Below are 26,311 nucleotides of genomic sequence, written 5' to 3' on the forward strand. Positions count from 1 at the left end.
CATCATGTGAAACAAAAGACTTCTATCCTGTAGTCTACACTTCCCGAGTCCGCAAACTAGCGTATTTGGGGATTTCAATCTCCGTCTCCATCTCAAGTCCGGAGAGACTGGGGAACCGTTTGCTGAAATTGGCTTCCCAGTCTTCTCCGCCGGGGCTTGCCGGGATTGTTTGGAAGGACGGACTCTGGCCCTGGCCTTTGCTGCTGCCAGGTCGCGAGGTGTCCCCGCCAACGCGCAGGTTCTTTGGCTTTGGTGGTGCGGTTGGTCTGGCGGCGGGACGTTGCGTGGGTGGGTAGCTAGGGGTTTTGCCAGAATGTGGGAGTCCTGCTGGGGCGCTGTTGTCTTCCCGGCGGTCTGGAATGGCGATGGAGCCCTCGCGGGAGTTGTAGCTAGGACCGGATGTCCTAGATGCGGGGATCTTACAGGAAATGGGTTGGGTTTCACTCTGCTTTGCCTGCAAAGGAGAGGAAGTCTCTGTGAACCGGCCATATCCAGTCGCTGTCTTGGGAACGACGGGCTTGTTAGACTCTCCGAGCAACGACTGCATCTTGTCCTGAATGGTGCGGGAGCGAGGGCCATCGCTGGCCGACCTTCCTCCGTCGCCCTTTTCAGCAACCCGGCGCCGATACTCGGCTGCAGCACTGGCAACCCGTTTCTCTTCTTGTGAGAGTCTACGGCGCTCCAGCTCCCGACGCATCTCTGGTGAGATGTCGTCGCGGTCAGCATCTTTCATAGCAATCTCATTGTCAGGGGAGAAGCGTTCTTCGCCCGAATCAGACCCTCCAATCAAAACCTGCTGAGGCACGCCCTCAGATGGTGGTGTTGAGGGTTTATCCTGGTTACCCGCCTCGAATCGGCGGAAAGCATCGCCAAATCGTCCAGCAAACAGGTTCTTGCCTCCTGAGAGCGAAAGAGTGGAGAGACTGCCACGCTGTTTGTGCTTGTGGCTACCGCTAGAGCGTTTCTCACGCTTCCGGTTGCTTTCCTCTTCCTCCATCGCTCGTAGATAGTCGACATCCGAGGAAATCTTAGCCCGATCAGCATCCCGATCAATGTCGGTACGGACAGATCGTAGTGGCGCACCACCTTCATACTGGGCACGAGACATATCCAAAGAGGAGCGAGGGCTCTCAGAATCACGTGGCAAGTCATATCTCGCAGGTGATTGTACTGACAGGGGACGAGCTTTGGGCACGGCAGACTTAGAGCGTACAGGGTCGTTCACCTCCAACCCGGATGGGCGGCGCAAGGTCTCCATGGATGGGCGCGCGGAGTTGGACAGAGTAGACATATGATCGGATGAGAGGCGAGGACTCGCTTCCGGCTTCAGGCCTGACATTGGAGGCGACGGCGCCTGTTCTTCTGCCTTCCAAGATTGACTAGAAGGACGCTCGTTGTCGGACGATGGGAATCGATAAATCGGGCGACTCGAGATCTTCGGCTCAGGCAGGCGAGGTGTTTGAGCAGGCGAAGTCATAGTACCAGTCGACACCATTGTTGGGCGCTGGGGGGTGGGTTGATACAACGGGGCTGGCTGTCGTGTAGGCACTTCACGAGCATTGGGAGATCGCACTGGCGAGGCTTCAGATGGTCGCTTGAAAGCTGGTTTCTGCTCGCGCTCAGGTGACTGGTGGCGGGCAAAGGCGTCGTCAGCCAAGGCATTGGTGAGTCGCTGGGAAAGATCTTCGTCCTCGGACTTCGATTCTGCCACAGCTGGTTCGAACTCGAATTTGTCACCCTTCTCGTGCAAAATATCAAACTGGTCCAACGATGGGAAGCGTTTCGACGTCTCTTCTAGCGTCTTCTTTCGGGGAGCACCTCCATCCAAAGCGGCGAATGGATCAGTCGAGGAGCCAACGGCCGGAGGACGGTACGGCGATGGACTGGGTCGCGCGGAGCTAGGGTGGGATGACTGGGGTTTCCCTGGTCTACCACGTCGCATGGGCGCAATCTCTGGGATTATCTCGGTCTCTTGCACCGGAGGGGTGAAGGTTGCGCCGGGAGCTGGGGCTTCTACAGGTGTAGGAGGAAGCTCCTGGTACTTGCGCGCTTCGGAGATAGAGCGATTGGAATATATCTACCTTTTGTCAGCATCAAACATCCATAAGGAAAAGTGTGGCCACGAACGTCTTTGATCGGAATATCCTTTCCTTGCATCTTACACGCCTCACGCACCACCTCGTATATGTTCGGACGGTTGCGCGGATCTTCCTTCAGCATTGAACCTGAGCCAGTCTGTCAGTGCCAGTCCATCCATCTCAGAGATAAGTCCAAACTCACCAACCAATAGCTTCAACCGAGGCGAGAATGATGGGTAGGAGGGGTATTTGAAGGTCGCGTTAAGAATGGCCATCTGACCAACCTCTTCAAACGGAGTCGTATAGTAGCATAGTTTGTACAAGAACACACCGAGTGCCCAAATATCACTCTTCTCATCGATGGGTTGCTTCCGGTAGACGTCAATCATCTCCGGGCTGCGGTACTGCAATGTTGTATGCCGCTGCACATCATCTTCAATCAAGCGACCTTCGGCAGCCGAAGTCGCAGCAGGACGAGGGGGTGCAGAGGATCCAAAATCACACAACTTGTAGGTGGCGGAGCTCCCCTTGCCCGAAATCAATACATTCTCGACCTTCAAATCACGATGAAGAAGAGGGGGCTTGAGGTAGTGCATACAAGCAACGCCTTCAGCCACATCCGAGAATATCTTCACAATCTCCGGCTCTGTCAAGCGGTGCTGAAGCCGGGTGTTCATGAAGTCAATCAGACCCCCGCCCGCGCAGTACTCCATAATCAGGAACACCTCATATCCGCCGCCGCGCAACTGCGAAGCATGCGAATCAATATACTTTACAATATGCCGGTGGCCCTTGAGTTTTTTCATCGTTTCAACCTCGGTGCGCATGTTGGCGAGGGCCGCTTTGTCGGGCACGGCAACCCGCTTGAGCACTGCGGTCTCGGAGCCATTGACAGCTTGAGGCAATCGCACCACGTAGACATGAGCAAAGCCACCTTCAGAGAGGTACTTTTCCACTACCACGCGATGGCTGCCGACCTGCACCTTAGTGCCCGGAAGCAAGGTCCCCGCAGGTGCAGCCGTTGCGGCGACGGGATTGTAGGCGGGGAATTGACGTGACGTCGCGGAATGACCATGATAGGCTTGGGAGGACATGGTGGCACGGATGCCCTTAAAGGGCAGGTCAGAAATCGGTTCTCGACGACTAGCGACGCGGCATAGAGAGGGAGAGGGGGGAGGAGAACGGGGGGGCGAATGTTGGAGTTGGATGCGAGAGAAGCTAAGGGGACAAGTTGGCGGGGAGGCGGAGACACGGGGGTAGTACCTGACTACCAAACAGCCGCAAAGGACAGAAATGAAGCTGAGTTGAGATAAGAAGAGGACGATTGATGCGAGAGAGCAATGGAATCTCAACACCGCCCAATCATCGGCTACGGATCACGTTCTGCCGAGTCCTCTCTCGCTCTACAGATTAACTTGGACTTCGAATGGCTCCAGTGGGCCACTCCATTCACCCCATTCACCCCATTCACCCCGTTCACAGACTCCAGTGACTTCAATGACTCCAACATACGGCCCTGACCTGGTCATGGCCTCGCATCTCATGCCATAGGTCATGGGACCTGATTCCGGGCCTCGGAGAGCCAACTACACGTGTTACAGGCACCAAGAGGCACCATTTACCCTCAACACTTGTCCAAGCCAAAGCCAGCCACAATAACCTCTCAGGGCTAGTGACCCACTAAGTTCGAATGAGCCCCAACCGCTTGACCGCAATATCAACTCGGAGGTTGTGATGTTCCGTGTCCCCAGCCCATGCTTGATGTCGTATTGGCTGAGGGAGGCTTCAGGGTCCGACTCAAATAAAGGAACACCATAACTGTGTCATACATGTGCATATAAGTCTGTAGGGAGTATGAACCATGATATCACCGTGTCTCACCTTATTGCCCTGAGATCAGGTGTCGAGGTGTCAAAATGAGATGACATAAGCCGTTCCCAAAAGGGAAAAATCAAAACAACAAAACACTCCGGGCTTCAGCTTGATGTTTGTGGTGATAGATCCAATCAGTTGTAGATGAAACATATGAGAAAGACTCCTATGCGAGCCACCCGTTGAATCTGACTTGTCTTTAAAAAGATCTTCACGGAGGGGCACAACTGTATCAACAGTTTCATCCCTTGACGTTCCGCTGTACAGGGCCAGAGCCACTCATACTTGAGCCTTGGATCGCGTGGCATTCAAAAAATTCCATGTAATGTTAGATGTCACATCCCAAAATTCATAGAATCCGAGTAAATGTCTTAGGCAACCGTGGCCAAGATGTGATGGCCACGTCGAATGTGCAGGCGCCGATCCTTAGCGGCTCCTCCCAAACAAATCCCCCGTGGCAACTCTCTCTCTCCATCTTTCATCCTTCGCGCTTTGGGTTTCTGGGAATCTGTGCATCTCCCCACTGGTTTTGGTGTTTTCTCAGATTGGCACAGATATCCCTCCAAGCACTGAGGCCTTGGGCACTCAGTGCAACTCTCACCCGACTGAATATGACCTGGCAATTGACGTTTAACCGCGAGATCTTGTCTAACTAGGTTTGAAGCCCAATCCAGGTCCTAGGTCTTGTATATATATATATATATACATCAGCTGAGGCTGCGCTGCGCTTGCGGTTGTCTTACTATATATCGCACTTTCCCTTAGTCTGAAATGGACGAGGGCCCGCCGCCTCCTCCGCCGCCGCATGGCGAGAATCCGCATACCACGGAAGGCGAATATCGCAAATCCTCCGATCTTCCCCAGGGCAATTACGACATCTTCATTGTCCCGCCTCACTCCGCTGGCTCGGGTTTCCTCTACCTTCCGTCTCTACAATGCAACCGAAACAGTTTCCTGGCCGGTGTCGCGAGCACGCTACTGGTCGTGCTGGCTTGGGTGCTTGTCTCTCCGATCTTGAAGGCATGGTATATAGCCTCCGTCGGTAGTGGTAGTGGGATGGGTATGGCAGTGGTCGCCCTCGGCTTAGGCTTCGCTGGGTGGGCATTTGGGTCCGCCCAGTCTGGTAGCCTGGGCGACAAGAGCAATGGCAATGGTGGCGCTCGAGGTGCACGGTTTGGATTTAATGGTTCTGGGGGCCCCGGCGGTCCTGGAGGCCCGGGTGGCCCTGGCAACGGTGGGTCAAACAGCAACCAGAACTCCTCCGGTGCCGGCTATGGCCAGGGCACGAACTACGGTGGCAGTGGAGGCCAACGACAGCAGCATGGAGGAAACTTTGGCGGACAACAGCGTGGCGGTCAGTATTCTGGAAACCAACATGGTGGGCCTCCTCCAAACGCTGATAATGAGAAGCGTGAAAAGGAAGAGGCCGAAAGGCGCGCCAAGGAGGAACGAGCCAAAGAGCAGCAGGCTAAGGAAGAGCGTGCTCGTGAGGAGCGGGCCAGGGAAGAACGGGCCAAGGAGGAACGGGCTAGAGAACAGCGTGCTAGGGAGGATCGACTCAGAGAGGAACGTGCTAGGGAGGAGCGTGCCAAGGCAGAGCGCGCTGCTAAAGAAGCCCGTGCCAAAGAAGAAGCTGAGCGGGACCGCGCCAAAGAAGAGGCTAAGCGCAAAGAAGACTTGCGCCGCAAGATGGATGAGTTCAAGCGCAAACGCGACGCAGAAGCCAAGGAGAAGGAGAAGAAGCGTGAGCGCGAGGCCATGGAAAAAGAACTCAAGGAGCGCCGCGAGCAGCTTGAAAAAGAAATGGCTGCAGCTAAGGCAGCCGCCGAGAAGGAGGCTCGCGATCGAATGGAGAAAGAAGCCACTGAAGCTCGTGAGAAGGCCGCAAAGGCCGAAGCTGAGGCAAAAGCCAAAGCCGAGAAGCTGGAAGCAGAAGCCAAAGAACGAGCTGCCAAAGCTTCGGCTGAGAAAGAAGCCGCTGCAAAGGAAGCCGCCCACAAGGAAGCTATGGCTAGGTTTGCGGCCCTCAAAGAAGCCGCTAGCAAGAAGTATGCCGAGAAAAAAGCCCAAGACGCAAAGAAAGAGGCCGCTGCCAAACCACCTCCTAAGCCAGCGAGTGCTGGCAACCCCCCTCGAACACCTTCTCCCAAGAAACCGCCTCATCCAACAGCCAACACTGCCGTCGAAGACGATGCCTATTCCTTTCGGCCCTACGACAGACCACGGCGCCCATACGCAGCTGCAACTTCCGTCTACTCGGAGTCCTCTTATGCGCCTTCTCACTCAACTGCGCGCACCACTCCTCCACCTTCACATCGCAGCTCATACTCAACCAAGGATCCAGACAAGATCGTGATCCAAGGCGTCTATGCCTTCAACAACGCCTTCATGAAAACACCTATAGCACAGCTCGTCTCCGGTCAAGGCATGATAACCGACGGTCTCGTACTCCGGATCACAACAGAAGGCCTCTTCATTGACGACGACCTGCGCGGCATCGGCCAGCGCGAATGGGACGTCAAAGCATGGACCCTCAAGCTGGCCGAAGTATGGTGTCCACAAGTGAACGCAGCAACCTCCGCCAAACAACCCTCCAGCAATCCCTTCTCCTTCCGCCGCGGGAACAACGTCCCTACAAACGAGGAGTCAGAGGCCTTTCTTGCCAATTTTCTTAAGGTCTGCAAAAATACTTGCCGCCTGGCTTCGCCCAGTGCCTGCTTTTCTCGCAGCGCAGCTGGTAGCGGTGTCAATGAAGGCGGCAAGTCTGACTTTCGTGGGCTCCACGTTCTACGCGCTAGTCTGCGCGATCAAGAAGGGAAGAGGTATGTCTTCGTATTGCAGGATACTGAGGCGTGGAAGGTCGCTATTGGACTCCAGCGGCTACGGGCTGGTGCTCTAGTCCGCGCACTGGGTGTATCAGCTATGCCAGTTCCAGAATGCAAGACTATGCTCAGTGCTCTCGGCTATGTTTGATTGATCCAGCGTCAATGCTGCTTGCTGGACCTCATCGCATGCATTGTTACTGTGTGCCCATTTGATTTGATCTGATTTTGCGTTATTTATCTTCCACCTTCCATCTTCCATCTTCATCTTCAGTTACATCTTCATATGCCCTATGCCATGTTTGTGTTCGACTGTTCGAATTGATCGTCATCCCTCATAAGCGGCGGAGTTTGCTTTATGCTGTTCTGTCTCCTATATCCATTCGCTTTCTGATGCCTTCCCAATTCCCATGCCCAGATTTTTGAGATTCCCCCCTTGTCATGATCATGTTTTGAGTTTTCCTGTTTATTATTTAGTACAGCTGTTTACTATGAGAGTACATACCACAACCAATGCGGCAGTTATTTAGACATCTTATATTGCTTTTACAAAGGATGCATGCATAGCATGACTATATATCCATACAAAGAAACGACTTCCAGTCTAGAAAGGCGAAAAGAAAAGAGTATAGACATGCTTCAGAAGACGATTGTATTTCGTCTCATGTAGATTGTACGCACGCTATGCCGCTGCTCAACTAGGCAAAACCAAATCGAGAAGAATATATCGTGTGAACAAATCTCTCAATCAAGAAGCCCCAAAAAACCAATGAGCTTGTATGAACGCCTGAAATGAATGGTCTGTCGGATATATCTTGTGTATCTTGCGTGCGCACATCCATCTCCGAATCCCCCGTCATGATGCACCATTCTCATAGAGTCATACAGAGTCCAACAAACATATACAGCCACACGACGAGGCATAAGAGGTAAGAGAAGAAGACGAAGGAAAAAAGAGAAAAAATGAAATGCAATGAGAAGAAGACAGGGCGAACTGAGAGAAGAGAATAAGGAAATGAGAAAAAAAAAATCAAATCTATCATATCGGGAATCATATGGGCGTTTCTTCAGAAACAGAAAACATGGCGAGAAACATCGTGTGATGTGAACAAAGGGCATAAAACAAAAATGACGCCCTGGCTTCCGCCAAATCAATGTATAGGATATCGAGGTGTAACTCCAACTCCGGTCGAAGACATGCGAATTCCTTTGTTCTCCCACTTCATCAACTCCGTATGGATGATGGAAGGTGAGAGAATTGGTGGGGTGGGGGATAATGGCTGAAGATTGCCCGGGGCTGTCTTCATCTTCATCTTCGTCTAGAAGGGGAAGCCGCCGCCGCGAGCCTGGCCGCCGAAGGGGTGGCCGCCTGCAGAGGCGAAGCCTCCGCCGCCGCCGCCGTTCATCATGTTGAACAGGATGTTGGGATCGATGTTTATGTGACTGGCTCCGCCGCCCATACCACCCATACCGCCCATGCCACCCATGCCACCCATACCTCCCATGCCTCCCATGCCTCCCATGCCGCCGAAGCCACCACCTCCGAACATGTCGGCTGGGTCCATCAGGTCGTCTCCGTTATCATAAGCAGCACGTTTCCTAAGAACGGGGTTAGTTTTGTGGTTGACTTGAGACAAAGGGTAGGTTGTAAACTTACTGAGAATCGATGAGGGTTTCGTAAGCCTCGCCAATCTCCTTGAACTTCTCATCACCGGCTTCACCGTCACGGTTCTTATCCGGGTGGTATTGGATGGCCATCTTGCGGTAGGCCTTCTTGATCTCGGTCTCGGTGGCATCCTTGGTGACCCCGAGAATCTTGTAGTAATCCTTGCGCTGGGACTTCTTAAGCTCGAACTCGGCGCGGCGGATCTCCTCCGCAATGCCCTTTTCGCTGGGGTTGTTCTCGGCAACACTCTTGTAGTCGCGGACAGCATCCTCCCAGTTGTCAGCACCGGCATTGGCCTTGGCACGGACCTTCATAGCCTTGACATAGCCGGGGTCGAGACGCAGGGCCTCAGTGCAGTCCTCAATAGCAGAATCATACTCCTTGAGGTTGATGTAGGCCTGTGCACGGTTACCCAGGATCTTGGCGTTCATATCCTTGTTGGTGGGGTCAACCTCGAGAGCTTGGGCCCAGAGATCAATGGCGCGGCGGTAATCCTTCGCTTTGAAAGCAGTGTTTCCTTCCTCCTTGGTGCGGGCCAGCTTCTGCACAATACGCAGCAACTTGATGGCTGCCTTCATGTCCGGGTCCAGCCCGAGGCACATCTTCAGGAGTTTGAGTGCCTGCTCGGTCTCACCGGAGGCGTAGAAAGCACGGGCACGGATCAACATGGCATCCGGGTCCTGGCTGTTCTCGCGCAACATACCGATCGCGATGTCTTGTGCTTTGCCAAGCGAGTTGCTGTTGTTCAACTTCAGCTGGGCATCAGCTGCCAGGAGTGTCCACTTGCGAGGCTCTTTCACCCCTTGTCCGAGTCCTTGCCGTGCCTGGTCCAAGCAGTAGATCACCATTGACACTCCGCGGTCCTCTGCTAATGTCTCCTCGGCTTGTGTGACGAATCGCAGCATCTTCTCTGCGGGGGCTTTGTCGGTCGCGGAGACCGAGGGCTGGATCTGTGCCAGCACATCCAGGGCCTCTTGTGGGCGACCCAGGCTGGTCAGGATCTTTGCCCAGCGGTGCATAATCTTGGGATTATTGGGGTCGAGTTCATTGGAGCGCTCGATATCCTCGAGCGCATTCAGATACTGCTTAGCGGACATGTAGGCCGCGGCGCGGTTGGACAGGTAGGCCGATGAGTTGGGGTTTATCTCAATGGCTGTAGACAAATATTCGTCAGCGACTCTGCTCTTCTAGACAAGATCAGTTCCGAATTAGAGAAGATGCATACCCTTGTTGTATTCCTGGATCGCACGGTAGTAGTTGCCATCCTTGAAGAACTTGTTACCGGCCAGCTTGAACGAGTCAGCCTCATCGGCGGACGAGGAGTTCGGCTGGTGCGGTGGGGGAGTCGGGCTCCGTTCCTCCTTTGTGCCGTTCTTGGGAGTCTCCTGAGGATCGATATCCATGGAGCTCCGTTCCTCTCTAGATGCTGCCATGGCGGACAATCGACGACGTAGCTCGTCAGGCGGGAGATTCAGCGGATGTATGTCCTGGTCACGCGAAGATCGAGCAAACTTGAAACTAGAAGTTGGTCCCGAATTCGAGGACGAGCGACTATGAGAGAAATATGTCTTTGATTTTGCGGAGGGTTTGGTGGGCGAGGGAGAGGATTTGGAGGGCGACTTCGAAGGTGACTTGGAAGGCGACTTGGAGGATTTGCGCGAAGCGGAGAAGGAAGTTTTCGGTGACGGGGAATCAGAATCTTTCTCCTTGTCCTTGTCTTTCTTGAAGATATGGGCGAGTTGGACCATTGGGTGGGGGGGAAAGAGGCGTTCGGGGGAATTTTTTTTTCTATCGAAGGCGGTAGAACCGGGGAGACTTCCAAAGATCTCAAGCACTTCTGAGGTCGAATGATATGATATATGTTATATTCACAACATATCAGTCTGTTCTGATCATGTTAATAAATAGGATGCAAATTGTTCACAGCAAACAGAAAAATGAAATGTACTCTATGAACTGTCACCGAGCCGAAGTCAAGCCGAAGTATGGGGGGGTGTATGAGTGAAGACAAGAGAAGAAAGCGTTTGACCTTTTCCCTTATAATATATTTTCTATTTTATTGAATGACTACTCCCCTCTCAGGCAAATAATTCAGAGGCTGGAGAGCTACTGGTCTGTGTTAGCGCGCAAAAGAACTGGAGCCATGGAGTCACTACATGCATTTCTCGCCGGAAATCTTCCCCCCAGCCGCTGGAAAAATCAGGTCAGGTCGATTCGAGAATCTTCTTCTTACAGCACGCATGAAGACTTCATCACCCCCTCAACCAAGTGGGCAGGGATGGCGAGGCTGTCTATAAGTCGCAGTGGAGCGGTGGATCCGACATGCAGTTTGCTACGCTGACGGTGACAGACATACGTCCAGCGCTGTGACTGGCGTCTTGGAGAGGGGAACCCCTGCATCGGACTTTCTTGACACGGATATACTATGGATACTAAAACATGTCTCGGCCAATCCAGGTAGATTGTCGTGTCTTTTGCCCTGGGTAATGTATCGTGTGAGGCTTGGCTCTGGGATATATACAGGTGAGAAGGTCTCGATCGTCCTTCATTTTGCATCTTGCGATGTGTCTTATCTGACACCGTTTCACAAAACGGTTTGATTTGATGTGCTTGATATCGTTCCTGTCCAGCTGGCGGAACCCTAGGCCAGCAAACCATGCCACATGGGCCGCTATAAACCATTGGTCAGTGCTCAGGTTCTTTCTTGTGCTTATTGTGTATCACATCTGATCATAATAAGTCCATGGTAGGACTCACATGGGTGGTAAAAGTAGAATGAAAGACTCGAACAGGCGGTGAGACCAATATTGAACACGTCGATTCAGACTTGGTGAAGACCCCTGAGTGATGAAATTCATCTGTAGGATATCAAATAATAGGGCTTTGCATCCAATAACTTTTCAGCCACCATAGCTGAAACTCTCAGTGATGTTGACATATAACGTAGTTCGGCCCGTACTCCGTATAGATGTTACCATCGCGACCGACTTGGAGACTAGCGCACCTCATCTGTAATCACAGACCTTGATAGCCCCCATTTATGTCGGTAAGTTCTGCCTCCTTTCCGCGATATCGATCCACCTGGAAATGCGCGCATCTCTTAGCCGCGCATGCGTTGAACCATATCTGTGGCTGCCATAAGGCGGTGGCTGGTCCACTTGATGATCTACACTCACGCGACCAGAGCTAGGGCTGAATGATGAATCGATTTGATATGGCGACATTGATGATATTGGCGAAATAGGCGAGGATCCTGTGGACCGTGGTCTGTTTCGGGTCTGAAGCTCGGGTGTACGCGGCCTGTCTTTGTGTCCAACTACCCAATACTGTTCGCTTTCGAGCCAGACAAGGGGTTGACAGGTCTGTGGTCGTCTGGGAAGTGAAGTAGATCGGATATTGGGCGATGTGAGCGGAGGCATTTCACGTTCTTGTTGATCGTAGTAGTAGTCCGGGAATATCTCGTTGGATGGACTTGGACTTCTCCTTCCTCTGTGGGCCGGAGTTCGTCTGAGATTGGGGTCGAGTGATGACCCAGATGGGCCGTCAATCCTTCTTTGGTAATACTGTTGTGATGAAATGTCTGTTGAAGCCGGTGCTGGTGGCAAAGGTTTCCAGACTAGGATATTGGTGATGCTAGTATCCGGAGGGGGCGAGTGTATGTGAATACGAGGATTTGTGGGATATCGTGGGACACTGAGGCGAGGGTTGTCAATCGGAGGACCCTCCAGGGATGAGAGATCCATGAGTGGAATGTCGACTTTCGGTGGCTCTGGGGAAATTGGATTAAGTCTTCGTAAACAGGGACAAAAGTGCATTGTATAGACAATATACGACCAAAGTCCAGTATATACTATCTTTAAACACAGTGACGTGCTTTGGGGTTGCCAATGGAGGATCGTCGTGAGGGCTCGTATTTAAAGCCAAAATCAAATTTGGACATGAGAAATAAGACGCGTTAAGGATAGGCCTGAGAATTCTGTACGTCCTGCCTCACTTGGAACGAAGGATCACGGCACACGCCTTGCAAGGCATGGCACAGCTTATTATAGAATCGACCCCATACTTTGGACACATAGTGCGCCTTTAGGGCTAACGACACATAGTGGGATATCAACGACGCTTATTTTTTCTCTCGCCAGCTTAGCATCCATCGTGACCGCTCATTACTTGCCTCTGTAAGCAGCATTTTCTTGTCCGGGAAGCGGTCGGAGAATTTCGCCAGGAGCGGAAAGTGGGCGTATATCCTGCTATGATCCTGAAACTGATTAGCCTCTCGGTCTGATTTGGGGTCCAAACTTGATACCACAGAAGAATCCCCCTCTCACCGCAAGGACCAGATAGCGTCATATAGAGACGGTCTTCTCCGAGCCTCCCGCTTCACCCTGAAAATTACATGGCACAGGAATGAAGCCCCAAAGCCAAGAACGAATGTAAATTGTAATAGAAGGGGCCGTGGCTCCTTAGACCCCACAGGTGCGGATACGTCGCTTAGACCGAAGTCAAGACTGTAATGGTCATTGATGCTGGTCTCTGAGAAATCTTCCTATGAAACTACTCTGTACATTTGTTGTCAGAGCATAGTGATATTTTGTTTTGGTATGAAACGTACTCCGTACAAGGGTGTGAAGTAGATAAATGTACAGTGTAGCATGTGCCCTGCAGGCACAATTGCCGCCATCGCGGTCATTCATAGTGGGTCACTCTATTTTTGTCTGCCAATAACATGTCGTAAATTGTATAAACATGTTGAAGTCACTGAATCACTGTATAGCAATGCTGTACGGAATGGACGTGGAAGGATCCAAAATATGTTTTCAAAAACCTAGAGAGGTGGAGCTATGCCATCGTAATTAAAGTAATAACTCAAGATTCATATATCTTGTTCTGATGCTTCTAATTTGATATCCCGCTATTTAGCACCGCCACCCCATCGGCATCAAAGACCCGAAGTCAGAGCTTAACCGGAACGAGCAGTTCTCTTATTTAAGAGTCCTCCGTATTTCCCCCTATCTCAGCCCCACAGAACAGTCCATCGAAAAAGGCTACCTCAATGCCTTGGAGATCACCCTCATCGCGTAGGAACTCCATGGAACCAATTAATTCCGCATATTGATCACCGGAGCTATTTTGATTGAATTCTTCTGACAAAGAGGGCTGTTGTGTATTCGATGGCAAGTTACTCGAAGGCAGAGAGCCCATCATAGACATACCGTCGTATCCAGAGGGTGGGCGTTGGTTATGTTCGGCCGGCTGGTTGGGGCTGAGTATATTCGAAACAGGGAAAGTCGACGTGTCGAGATTTATCTGGCCTGAAATCTTTCCCACTGATTTTGAAATGACACCTCGTTCAAAATTGATCACACCAAAATATGGGATGTTAATTTGTAGTGTCTTGCCGTCGTTGGTCAACCTGCCGTCACACTCAAGCCCCCCATCATCATTTTTAGATGAGCTTGTGCTGTACATGACCCCCTTGGCAGCATTTGCTTCAATTTTGAGAAGATGATGAATGATTCGGGTGAGTTTGTAGGCGATCAAATCAATTTCATCCCGGGCCATGGATGCAATGATCTCCAAGGCACACTCCATAGAACCACGATCACTTGGACGACTGTGGAGCGAGGCATTCAAAACCAGTGTGCACGCCCGAGCTCTCAATTCCATGAGACTGGCTTCGAGAATTGATGTGAGCAATACAAAGTATGTTAATGGCAATAAATGCAAGGAAATAACAGCCGCGGCAGTAGAAATGTGCAGAGCTCGAAGTGCGGAATGCAATATAACGAGACAGTATTTCGCGGCTAGCATTGATGGCGGTAATCTTGCTACGATTATTCCTTGGGCCAGGTGAGAAAAAGATGTAGGGTAGATGCAGTCGTATAAGCATATGATAGTGCGTAAGCTGATCCATTATGCGAAGTGTATCCCGAAGAAGTTTTGAGCCGTCACTACTGCAGGGTATGAAATTCGGAATCAGCCACCATTGAGGTGCCATTTCATCTGCAGCTTTGCGTAACAGCACATCATCCTCTTCGGCTTTGGCAAGGCTGTTGAACCCGCCATTGTTTCGCTCAATAATACGACCGGCTACGGCGCAGTGGATGCATTGCATGCGTTCGGTTGGGCTGCATTCGTCTGACAGCTGGGGAGTAGGGAAGCGATCGTCGAGAGAGCTGTGTGGCAAGCCTAGCATTATTGACAGGTAGCGGTCCGTTTGGATCAATTTGAAACAGGTTTGAGCAGGGTTGAATGTTACCCGAGTCTCGGGCTCAATGAATTTCAAGGACGGCGAGACAAGTCCACGTTGTAGATTCATCATCTGCGCAACGGTAATTGCCCGGTGCATTGCCATCCATGCACGGTGGAGATTCCCAGCGTAGTTCTGGTATACAGTCTCGGGCATTATGCATTCCATACCCTCGACCGAGCGGATGAGTTCTTCATTGGTAGTCACGAGGCTGATGGCCTTTTCAATGACACGAGTCATAATTGAGCGGACAGAGACACCAATCCTTCCTTATCCTTGGAGACAAGAGGGGGGATTTCCTGTAGGAATATTCCTAGGACCAGAAGCCTACGCGCGATCAGCACTGGGTGCTTAGCCGGCTCTGGGATTTGAAGCATCATCCTTGGGGAGGATAGAGCCTCCTCGGTGAACCTGAGGAGGATGTGCATGTTCCACAGAGCAACTGGACTGAAACGCCTGTGGGAAGTAGGTAAATGTAGCCCAGGGTAGGTATCTTTCTTATTCCGCAACTGCTCCAGTAGGTCTTCTACTCGACGAAGTCGACCCTCGAGCTTATTGCTGCTCACAGAGACCGGCTTATCAGGATACTCTTGACTGATGCAAGTGCTCCCGCGTCTCCGACAATTATTGCGTGCATGGGCTGAAGAGCCGAAGAGGCACCGAACCTTTCGTCGCTTGCATTCCCAACAGCTTTGGGTCCCTTTCCGTATCTTTCTTCGTTCGGCTCCGGCTCTGTTCTTGTGGTGGAATACTTCATCCATGGCTTATGGCAAACCAGGTCTCATCAATATGATGAGTAATTTGATTGGATATCCTAGCCTCAAAGTTAGAAATCACATCAATTCAGAGGCCATGTTTGAATGAGCTATCTATCAGTCGACCGAGCTCGGTGCTGACAGACGTTCCGGAGCTCGGCCGGAGTCATGACAAACCACCCCCTCGGTGATTCGACCGAAGCTCGGTCGAAGCCTTTATATAGATCGCAGGAACCATCATAGCTCATCTATTCAAATACCCAGTCAACAACCTTTACCGGAGAATAAATTCTAAGTCCATACCAAAATGGTCAAGATTGCGATTGCTGGCGGTTCTGGCAGTGTGTACTTCGCGCTTCACAACGTGTACTGCAGTGTTACTTATGTCGATAGATGTCGCACAGGAGATAATTGGTGTTCTCCTTGAGACTAAAAAGCATGAAATCATTATCTTGTCCAGAAAGGTTTAAGTCCTTGCTCCTGTACTTTAGACAGACATGTCTAACTTTCTTATACAGGGTGATTCAGGCGCAGAGGTCACCCCAGGGATAAGATGGGTCCAGACAGACTACAACCCAGAGCAACTGGTGAGAGTACTGCAGGGAGTCAACACATTGCTCTCTTTTGCTGCCGACAGGAGGATCCAAATAGTCCAGTCCAAAAGAGGCTTATCGACGCCGCAGTTCAAGCTGGTGTGAAGCGCTTTGCGCCCAGCGAGTGGGCTACGTAATATCTGTCCATCAATCATGTTTACTTTCACTGATTGACAATTGATAGGTCGGGCTTGGAGCATCTTAGCTGGTACAGCTACAAGGGTGAAATACGCCGATATCTGGAAGAGCTGAACAGGGACATGACGGTGGGACTTGGAAAACTTCTTAATTATCTTCAGGTTTTGACCCAAGGATTACGTACAGGTTCTGCAGTACATTTTGTTCCAGCCAGGTCTTTTCGTGAACTACTTGACCCGTCCTTACAAGTCAACCAAGCACATCCACCAGATCGAAATCCCGTTCGATTTCGCAAACCGTCGATTCATCGCCATTGATGGCAGCGATGATGATCAAATCACTTTCACTGCAGTCAAGGATCTTGCGAATGTCGTAGCCGGAGCCATTGACTTCGAAGGCGAGTGGCCGGTTGTTGGAGGCATCAGAGGTACCAATATCTCAATTGGGCAGCTTTTGGCTTTAGGTGAAAAAGTCCGCGGTGAGTAACTCTAGTTAATTTACTTGTGATCATCATCAATCTTGCTTATATACTATTGACTAGGATATCAGCGTTTCCTTGTTGAGAAAGTGAAAGCTGAGGAACTCGAGAAGGGGACATGGCAAACTTCGTGGGTCCCGAAAGTTGACCATCCCTCAATCCCAGGTTGATGTATTCTCGAGAATTGGAGTTGCCGGAATTCTCTTGGCATTTTCAGCAGAAGCATTTGCGGTTTCAGACGAGTGGAATCAACTGCTGCCGGATTACAAGTTCACTCAGACAGAAGATTTATTGGCCAGAGAATGGAGTGGTAAGCCGTGAAGAGCAGGTCACAGATACCTACAGGTAGTGACTATGATTTTGAAAGGTTGATACTTCTTTTGGCACAAGCTATTCGTGGTGATAACATTAGATAGCCTGTAAACCTTACGCATTCTTTTTGCCTAGCATTTCAAACGCAATGAAAAAAAAAATAGAACCCGTCAAGTTCTTCGGGTTTCATATTCAAATTAGTCGATATATGCCGAGCTTTCAAATACGTAACGAAAGTCCAGACTTCTCCCTCAGCTTTATACATACGGAACTTGCTGCTTCGTAATTTTCATACGTCTCCGCTCACAATGAAGATGGCTGATAAGAATGGACAGTTAGTCTGTAAATGCGTTAGTTGTTGCAGAGGCATGCTTCAACTACGGAGACAAATATGGATACCCAAGAAGCGTGGTCTGAAGTCCCAAGGGCTCAACTAATACTATCCTGATCCTTTCCTAGACAACATGTTTTCAAGGTTCCCAAGTTCTTCTAGCTTCATGCACATTTTAACGTTGGGTGTCCAGTACGTTGAACAACATAGAAATGTCCAGAGTCACAGTCATTCACGCATTCTTTACAGGTGCCGCAAACTACGTATCATCATTAGCTTCAGTGAATGGACTTGAAATTGCCCCCTACCGTTATTTCCTAAACTGGCAGAGGTCATTCCCAACACTGCCAGGAAGAAAAACACCTGAGATATTATATTGAGATGACTCTGGCGAGTAGGTTAGATTCACCGGGTCTGATGGGTGTCACAGAGACTCACGAAAGTTAATGCTTTGTTAATCGTAATAGTAAATAGTAATTAGTAATTAGATGGTATACTAAGTCTGAGGCGAAAGATGAGTGAGGAATTTGAAGGATACAAGAGCAGCAGAATCCAACTTTGTAAGGTATCCCCGGCTGCAACGGTATACAATATCACACCGCATACCTTCATTTGCGGTCTATTGGTATGTGACTGTCGTTGTTCTGACGCGCAACAAGTTGGGATCTTTCATCTACTGTACTGTATTCGTCCATGTCTGCAGAAGTTGATCCAGTGGTACTACAGTTGAAAGATAGGTTTGAGCCTCTTCTTGCTATGGGTTCACAGTTTCACATACACTTGATGAGGGTGGTTAGATATTTATTCGCTATCTCCAGCCCTAGATGCTGGATCGGGTGTGCATTAAGTGAGTCCAGTCATCAGATCACATCCTGCTACACGAGATGGAGATGAAAGATGGAGTGGATTCTGTGAGGTATCACCAAAGAGTATATCTCATAGCTACAAGAATGCACGAATGCCTTTACTGCATAGTATTGAGGTCTGAGCAAAAAGGCAATTCACGTTCAGCCAGTCAGTAGCTTCACTTCTGAAGGAAATGGACTCTAGCATCTCCGGGCATTATATTATACATACATAGCGCATATTATGGCTCTGTTACGAGCTAGGTTTCATTAACGAAAAGTATCCCACACATGCCATAAAGATGGAATTCGGGTATGACATGCACGACAGACATAAGGCCTTTGAGTTCAGCGACTCGGCAAATGTGGGCGATCACCTTTGACCCAGAATACAATATTATTATTCCGTACTACGCGCGGTAAATCAGAGAAACTGGAGATTTCATTCCACCATTTCAAAGTGGCTTAGCATACATCGAGGCGTTAGGGTTCGAGAAGCAATTAACTTGGAACAAGGGTAGGTGACCCCGATTTTTAGCAATACTGTAACAATACCGAGGAATTTAACTCCCAATCATAATCTGTCGCATATTCAGCCCTAGGATGCACCAGATGGACGCTAACACAAGGCCAAGGGGCAGGGGTAGGACACGGACTAGAAGGATCGTACTCCGTACTACACACTGGTGCCTTATATATAGATGCTGGTCAGGGGTGAAGTAGAATTACATGTTGGCATTGCAAGTAACTCGTAAGGAATTAAGAAAATATGTAAACAAGACTGGAATACATTCCAAAAAGGTTACGGGCGCTGGAAAGATGGAAAAGGTGCAAAGCTGTCATGGTTTACATTAAGGTCGTGCTCAAGCCACCAAGCGAGCTTCACACAACTCCGAAGCTATCCAGGAAGCCCAAGAAAAGTAAAAAAAGAAATATGTATATAAAAAAGCAAAGACGGATAGGCATATCCAATCAGAAAACAATAGTTCCAAGGTAAATCACCAAAAACACTAAATAACACGGTCCACTCTTGACATCACCTCCAACAATCACTCCGGTAATTGCGACAGCTACGCCGGGACTGAATCATCAAGATCCAATTACGTGCAGATGTACATCACTGAAGAGATCATTTAAGCCAGAACGAAAGCAGCGATGGCGGCGAAGCCAGCGAAGCCGACGGAGCCGGAGAGAGCACCAGCACCGTTGAAGGCAGGGGAGGAGGCGGCGGGGGTAGCAGAGGCAGTGCCGGAGGGGGAAACACCGGAGGGGCCCTTGCTGGGGTGGGGGACACCACCACCGTTACCGCCGTTGCCAGCGGGGGCAGTGGCGGAGGGAGTCACGGTAGAGTAGATGACGGTGGGGATGCAAGTAGTGATGGCGGTGACCGAGGGGGTACCGACGGGGGCGACGGGGGGAACACCGGTGCTCATGGAGGGAGCAACGGGGGGGACGCCAGAGGAGGCAGCGCTGGAGGCGGGAGCAGTCCAGGCGGGGGTCTCGGAGGACCAGGCGGGGGTCTCGGACCAGGCAGGGGTCTCGGAAGAGCCAGCGCTGGGGACGCTGCTGGTGACCTCAGCAGGAACGCTGGTGGTCATGGCGGGGGTGCCAGTGGGCTCAACACCGGAGTTGCCGGGGCAGTCGGTGACGGTGGGAGCGCAGGAGGTGATGGTAACCTCATCAGTCTCGTAGACGGTCTGGTCAGCAGCACCGGGGGCGGCAACGGCAAGGCCGGCGAAGAAGGCAACAGTGGCGGCAGTGAAACGCATTTTGAATGTATGTACGGAAAACCGGGTGGTTGTTCAAAAAGGTTGTATAAAAAGCGTAGCTTTTGTAGAAAGAGAGTTGGTAGTTGGTAAAGAGTGGAAGACCGAAGTCGAAGAGAGTGACTGGATGCTATGCAACGAAGTGTGTACTTGAAGAAGAAAGAAAAGAGGGAAAGGAGGGCAGGCAGGGGGGCCTTTGTATGAACGGGGAGATTAGTGTCAAGATCAGCACAACACGCTTTGCCCCTAAAAAAAAGGGGAAACACCGTTCCTGAAAGTGTACTGGGTACTTGACTGACACTACATCCACACCGTATCTTGCCAGGTACCGGTTACTCGGGCTCTGTGCTTTGTCTGTTTCGCCATAACCCAATGACTGTATTTTTGGACTAGTGTGGCTAGCGTGGTTCTGGTAACGCCGATCGCGCCATTAAACTTGGACGTTGAGACCGACTGTGACAATACATGTCATGGGATCTACAAAGCCCTGATATCGGGTACACTGCAATGCAACCTTCTATCTACATCTGTGTTTACGACTCTCTTTCTCGGTGTAATTCCACCGTTTCTGTCCAGCAAAATAAACACAATGACGCTGTTTCAGACCGCACCGACGATCCACTACCCGTTCCTGGCGTCCCAGTTGCAGTTCTCCCCGTGGGTCCCTATCTGACTCCACTTACCCCTGAACAGCCCGCGAATGTATTTTTGCCAAGAACTGTATTGTGCAAGGGCGAATCCACGATGATGTGCACTTTACCTGCGAAATTGAGGCTGGTCCTTACTCCGGATGTTCATCTAAACACGGAAAAACACTATGTGGCTCTCTGACTGGTGCTGCGCCTGTCGGAGCGAATCGCCGAGACATGGTATATTTTACTTTCCCATTACTTTTCTTTCATTACGTCGTGTGGATCACTAATAATGGGACTGTACTGTGTCCTCCGGGGGACTGGGTATATCGTCGACCGAGAGTGTCTCTCTTTGTTGACTCCCTACATGTACAATAATAGAACAAAGTATATTTTACAAGAACTGTTAATTCCTACTGTATCAAAACCAATATCCATACGCTCTCTTCCCTATATTAATTAATTAAACCCAATAAGTCCGTAAGCGAAGAACCATCGTTCTCGCTCTATGACCGAGTTCCCCCCCCGCAACGGGAAGGTCTCATGCGCTGGCGGAATAACGGCTAGACCGCATTAATTACACCTCCGCGTAAAGTGCTTAACGAAGCTTGCTCCTGTAAGCCTCCTTGACAAGCCACCCGGCTATAATAGTGTGCCCAAGCGTACTGTACAGGAAAAGTACTTTGGAAAATAGATCGAGGTCCGGCCACCTGACTGGGTGTGTCCCTGGCATGGCGCATTGCAGTGTAATTTCATTTCGGTCACACCGGCAGCCTGGCCTTCTGGTCAATGGGGCTTAGAGAATTCAATCTGGTTGGAACCCCGGCCTACTGCAGAGTATCAATGCGTCGTGTTGTCGATCTTCATACGGTTCCTGAGTCGAGGCCTTGGGTCAGGCACTTGAAGCGGTTCGACCGCCAGTCAGGGTTAAGGCTAGCCTCGATTTCATGTACATACATGTATGGTGTTTAACCAATTATCGTTTAGTCCGGCTTGTCGCCATCATTGTGGTTGTTTTGTTCCAAGTACCCGGAGTCAAAGATAGGGGGTTACAAGTAGTAGTTCACCATCAAAGCAGTCCCTGAGTCCTCGTGGCGCCCCCAGACTCCACCTGCCGCCATTGAATTCCTGCCCCTTTTTCAATAGATCGGTCGGGCTGTTGTTTTCTTATCAACCCCATACTTATTTTCGAACTATGTTTAGCCTTCGTTTGTGGAAGAATTATTGGTGGAGATGTCTGGTCCATCCGTTTTTCTTGATGATCCTACTGTATGAATAGGGGTGTTCGTCGATAATAATAGTTGTGGACCTAGACTTCTTCCGAAGTTCAACCTTCCAATACGGATAGTGCAGGCTATCTTCTTTCAAATTGTTCCCCGGTAAGACAATTTGTCCACTAGATTCCACCCCTGAGAATTAGGGGCAGGGTTCGCTTTGACAACTCACCGCTCATTCAGCATTTCGAGGAAAAGGAAGCGTCTTGCACATTCATCTATGTTGTTCTATACCTTCGAAATGAACATGACCACTTGCGAAAGAAGCGAGGGATATCTCCAAGTGGAGTCAATTGCATACCTGTTCAATGCTTTCCAGTCCGCCAGATTACTCATGGCTCACCGAGTCCGTTCTAACGAAAGCCCGAGCAGATATAACTCCGGGGTACAATACCTTGACATCCCTGACTTACAGCGACACGCGACACTGCAATATTTCAATATCATATCCAGGTTCAAACTCGAATTCACAATCACATCCCAATGACTTGGGACTGCAGAAATCCATCTGATCGCCACCCATAATCACCTGTCAGCCAATTCCCGCCGAACGATCAGCAGCAACGCGTCATTGTTTGGCGCCGAGAACACGAATCAGCGGCAACAAAACTGGAGCCGCGGAATTATTGCTCGCAGATAAACTTGACCTCGCTAACGACTAATACTCTACCCTTTCTTTCTTGGTCTTGATGGTGCAATGTGTGACGACAATGTGACACGGAGCCAGGTCAGGTACCGACGTATCTTGGAATAATTTGGTGCTTTGTGCACTGTCTTTGAATGACAGCGTCGATTCAAACAATATCCTTGCCTTTTCACATGAGAATTTAGGCACCATTGTTAACTTGGGAGTGAGGAGTTCAGACCGAGTCAAGAATTTACTCATCTGACACTGTTGTCCTAGGCTCGACAACAGAGTTACACTTTTAATTGATCAATGGTGTACTATAGAAGCTTTCCTATACCATGAATCATTTTCAATGAATACACTTTTGTGATCCCTTGTGCCTTTTCTCATGAACCAACATGGGCGGCTATTTAACGGTCTGTTCACATGGATCGTATTGTACATACCTGCCCCCTCGGCTTACCGGATCTCCAGATCGGCTGGAGCACGATTCGGTAGGATATATATATCAGGTGTCTCTTATGAACCCAATTTCGGTATCACAGCCACATCCATGATCGACTGTATATCAAACTTGGCCTAATCGGGACTGCGATTTTGAGTCAGACCAAAATAGACCTACTGTAACTAAACTTAGCCTCTTATTCATTTTACCAATCCAATGCTCAATTTCTGTATATTCCTTGCTCGATTCTCAAGGGCAACAATTTCCTGTACCGAGTTTGCTGGACCTATGATGACATCGGACCCATTGCGCGGCCTCAGACGTGCCTTGGCTAAGCCACACCCAAGGGATATATATCCTGACTCCATGGCCCTTCAATGACATAGGCACTACTATATATGCTTTGTGAGATATCATTTGTGATTTCCGGTAATCACTGACAGCAAATTGTAAAAGTCTAGATTGGCCACTCTACAAGGATGATAGCATATAGGGCGACATATAAAACGAAGTATAAGTGGAGAACTGAGTTGGCAATGATGTCGACGCCACAGTCTTCTGGCTGCAAATGTGCCCAGCGGAACAAGGCTTGCGGCTCCAAGGCAACAATATACCCGATGTTCCTATACATGTTTGGGTAAACGCCTATGTTCGGATGTCCGAACCATGGCTCTGACATTCAATCTCTTCAACTTTTCTTTGTAAATATTCCAGTCAAGATAGTTTTACAATATAGTATGTTAAGGCTTAGCTTATGTTCAGAATAGAAGGAGACTCGTGTTTCAGCTGAAGCGCCTTCTGAAACACCGTGGCCCCACAGCCCGTAGGACCCGAGTCTCTCGGCTGTGTCGCTCTATTAATATTCGAAGGCAGTTTAGATGTCATATGTAGACTCAAAGATCTTATATAGGTGGAGTTATCCCAAAGGTCACCTGCTCTCGGTAACCTTGCAACTCCAAAGGGGCCTTATCTCTCTCGCTCTGTACTCCGTACTTTTTCCCTTACCCCACCTCTCTCTTTCTCTCTCTATTCCCAAGGACTTGCGGTCCGTCGACGCTGTGGCTACCCTCGCTGATCCGAACGAGTTGTTCTTGCCTGGCGAAAGGCAAAACAATCTCGCCATGTCATCTTCCGTCCCCCTCCTCCGACCGCCCGTCCCTGGCGCCCGCAACAACAGTGGCAGTCCACGAGCCCCGAAGCTCACATTAGGCATCCCCCCCTCTCCAAGCTCCAAACCTGTCAATGGCAACGGTGCGCCTGCTCCAGCACTTCAACCTTTGCCGCAACCGCAACTTCAGCGCCCGGCCGGGCGACCAGGACGACCAACATTGCAACTGTCGACTCCCATGGGCAGCCAGCAGAATGTCTCCCAACAGCCAACTCTCATGCCGAACGGACGACCAGCCCCGCCCCCGCTGAGCACGCATGGACTCGGAGGTGGTTCGAGTTTGGAGGTGAAGACTGTTGGACCGGCATCTGCAACCTCTGCCAATTATTCGTCAGCCAATCTCTCCATTCGACAATCTGGCGGCGACTCAGACTCTTCATCCGCGATTGGCTCGGTGTACCCAGATCGCGATGGTGTGTCGATGGAGCGCGAAAACAGCGTGAATGGGCTTCTCCCTGATCTGGATAGACTTTCTTTAGAGAAGGGCCGGCCTCTCGATGTTGATGACCTCGATGATGAGGGCTGGCACGCGGCCAGTGAGCAGGACAAAATCGTCGAGTTGGGTAGTTTAGGTGAAGGTGCCGGCGGGGCCGTCACCCGATGCAAATTGAAGGAGGGAAAGATCGTGTTCGCATTGAAGGTATGTCCTTTTGGCGAGTCGGGAATGCGCCCAGTGAGACTAACGCATCTATCTAGATCATTACCACAGACCCCAACCCCGACGTCAAGAAACAGATTGTTCGTGAGCTCAATTTCAACAAGGACTGCGCCTCTCACCACATCTGTCGTTACTACGGTGCTTTCATGGACAAGTCTACCGGCACAATCTCTATTGCGATGGAGTTCTGCGAAGGTGGCAGTCTCGACAGTATTTACAAGGAAGTCAAAAAGCTCGGAGGTCGTACTGGAGAGAAGGTTCTCGGTAAGGTCGCCGAAGGTGTCTTGAACGGGTTGACCTACCTCCACAGTCGCAAAATCATTCATCGAGGTACGACATATGGTGCTCCTACATGGTACACTGGCTGGACAACTAACTTTGCATGCAGATATCAAACCATCAAATATTCTCTTATGTCGCGACGGCAAAGTCAAACTCTGTGACTTTGGTGTCAGCGGTGAATTCGGTACCAAGGGTGACGCCAACACCTTCATTGGTACTTCTTACTACATGGCCCCGGAACGTATCACTGGTCAATCATACACGATCACATCAGACGTGTGGTCTCTCGGTGTGACTCTGCTTGAAGTCGCGCAGCACCGATTCCCCTTCCCTGCCGACGGGACTGAGATGCAACCCCGCGCAGGTTTAATAGACCTTCTCACATACATTGTCCGCCAACCAATTCCCAAGCTGAAGGATGAACCAAATGCCGGAATTCGCTGGTCAGACAACTTTAAATACTTCATCGAATGCTGGTGAGTGTGTCCTGAAAGCTGGTCTACTTTACATACTAACTTGGATATCAGTCTGGAAAAAGAACCTCCTCGACGAGCCACTCCCTGGCGGATGCTGGAACATCCATGGGTACTGGACATGAAGAACAAGAAAGTCAACATGGCAAACTTTGTGAAGCAGGTATGGGATTGGAAGGAGTAAATCAAACAATCTTCACCGAGACCTCCCAGTCTCGCATTGCACTGCATTTTTAGTTCCACTGTGAGAATAGGTGGCTGGAACCCCAAGTATTGACCTGGCTGTCAACACCACTCAAACGACCAATTTTTCACGACTCATCCAATGCTTTTTGTGCTTTCCGCTTCTTTTCCCTCCCGGGCCGGAACTCGCGGAGTCTCAACATCTACATCTTTCTCATACCCTATCATACCATCTTGATTTTTTTCTCAATCTTCCAGCGACACAGATTTCATCGCCTACGCTTCACCTCCTCCGATCCTTTACGGCCTGACTCTCTCCCGCATTGCATTCCTTCGGATATCCTCCCTCAGTGGTCTTTCTCTCTCCCTTATTTAGACTACATTACATCACCCATTCCATTCTCATTCCCTCCCTCATCCCTCTTCCCTATCCATGGAATGGACCTCCTCCTTCTTTCCTTTTGCTTTCCAAGTGCCCAGTTCCTCTTCCGCTGTGACATTTCGAGCCTGGACATATCGGCCATCTTGGTATATCGCTTTTCTTCTGTTTCTTTTCCATGTATAGCGCTCTTCCCTTGGTTCTTCTGTCTGATTTAGGGTTTTACTTGGGTCATATTTGCTTTGCACTGGTTGCGGGAGTGTATGCAATGCATTGGAAGCTTCCT

The 26,311-nt window shown here is 50.2% G+C and overlaps 8 protein-coding genes across 8 annotated transcripts; 3 read left to right on the top strand and 5 right to left on the bottom strand.

The window, feature by feature from the left end:
• Nucleotides 1–34: 34 nt before the first annotated feature.
• On the bottom strand, nt 35–3,172 carry N7508_009516 (putative serine/threonine protein kinase; the record flags this gene model as incomplete). The annotated part of the gene is made up of 3 exons (XM_058467579.1): nt 35–2,077; nt 2,128–2,225; nt 2,281–3,172. 3 exons carry the CDS (start codon nt 3,170–3,172, stop codon nt 35–37), a joined length of 3,033 nt encoding a protein of 1,010 aa, XP_058315425.1.
• Nucleotides 3,173–4,721: 1,549 nt separating this feature from the next.
• On the top strand, nt 4,722–6,923 carry N7508_009517 (uncharacterized protein; the record flags this gene model as incomplete). The annotated part of the gene is made up of 1 exon (XM_058467580.1): nt 4,722–6,923. The coding sequence occupies one exon, from the start codon at nt 4,722–4,724 to the stop codon at nt 6,921–6,923; it is 2,202 nt and encodes a 733-aa protein (XP_058315426.1).
• Nucleotides 6,924–8,091: 1,168 nt separating this feature from the next.
• Nucleotides 8,092–10,186, bottom strand: N7508_009518 (DnaJ and TPR domain protein; the record flags this gene model as incomplete). Its single annotated transcript, XM_058467581.1, has 3 exons — nt 8,092–8,371; nt 8,430–9,591; nt 9,664–10,186. The coding sequence occupies 3 exons, from the start codon at nt 10,184–10,186 to the stop codon at nt 8,092–8,094; spliced, it is 1,965 nt and encodes a 654-aa protein (XP_058315427.1).
• Nucleotides 10,187–13,421: 3,235 nt separating this feature from the next.
• On the bottom strand, nt 13,422–13,997 carry N7508_009519 (uncharacterized protein; the record flags this gene model as incomplete). The annotated part of the gene is made up of 1 exon (XM_058467582.1): nt 13,422–13,997. One exon carries the CDS (start codon nt 13,995–13,997, stop codon nt 13,422–13,424), a length of 576 nt encoding a protein of 191 aa, XP_058315428.1.
• Nucleotides 13,998–14,037: 40 nt separating this feature from the next.
• On the bottom strand, nt 14,038–14,925 carry N7508_009520 (fungal specific transcription factor domain-containing protein; the record flags this gene model as incomplete). Its single annotated transcript, XM_058467583.1, has 1 exon — nt 14,038–14,925. One exon carries the CDS (start codon nt 14,923–14,925, stop codon nt 14,038–14,040), a length of 888 nt encoding a protein of 295 aa, XP_058315429.1.
• Nucleotides 14,926–15,747: 822 nt separating this feature from the next.
• N7508_009521 (NAD(P)-binding protein) lies at nt 15,748–16,819 on the top strand (the record flags this gene model as incomplete). Its single annotated transcript, XM_058467584.1, has 7 exons — nt 15,748–15,781; nt 15,834–15,904; nt 15,959–16,027; nt 16,078–16,166; nt 16,218–16,299; nt 16,358–16,649; nt 16,713–16,819. The coding sequence occupies 7 exons, from the start codon at nt 15,748–15,750 to the stop codon at nt 16,817–16,819; spliced, it is 744 nt and encodes a 247-aa protein (XP_058315430.1).
• A 2,451-nt stretch (nt 16,820–19,270) lies between these two features.
• On the bottom strand, nt 19,271–19,906 carry N7508_009522 (GPI anchored serine-rich protein; the record flags this gene model as incomplete). The annotated part of the gene is made up of 1 exon (XM_058467585.1): nt 19,271–19,906. One exon carries the CDS (start codon nt 19,904–19,906, stop codon nt 19,271–19,273), a length of 636 nt encoding a protein of 211 aa, XP_058315431.1.
• Nucleotides 19,907–24,003: 4,097 nt separating this feature from the next.
• On the top strand, nt 24,004–25,647 carry N7508_009523 (dual-specificity mitogen-activated protein kinase kinase; the record flags this gene model as incomplete). Its single annotated transcript, XM_058467586.1, has 4 exons — nt 24,004–24,690; nt 24,747–25,038; nt 25,097–25,466; nt 25,518–25,647. The coding sequence occupies 4 exons, from the start codon at nt 24,004–24,006 to the stop codon at nt 25,645–25,647; spliced, it is 1,479 nt and encodes a 492-aa protein (XP_058315432.1).
• Between the last annotated feature and the right edge of the window lie 664 nt (nt 25,648–26,311).

This window comes from Penicillium antarcticum (genome assembly GCF_028974205.1).
Source record: "Penicillium antarcticum strain IBT 31339 chromosome Unknown utg000009l_segment0_segment0, whole genome shotgun sequence".
Lineage (NCBI taxonomy): Eukaryota > Fungi > Ascomycota > Eurotiomycetes > Eurotiales > Aspergillaceae > Penicillium > Penicillium antarcticum.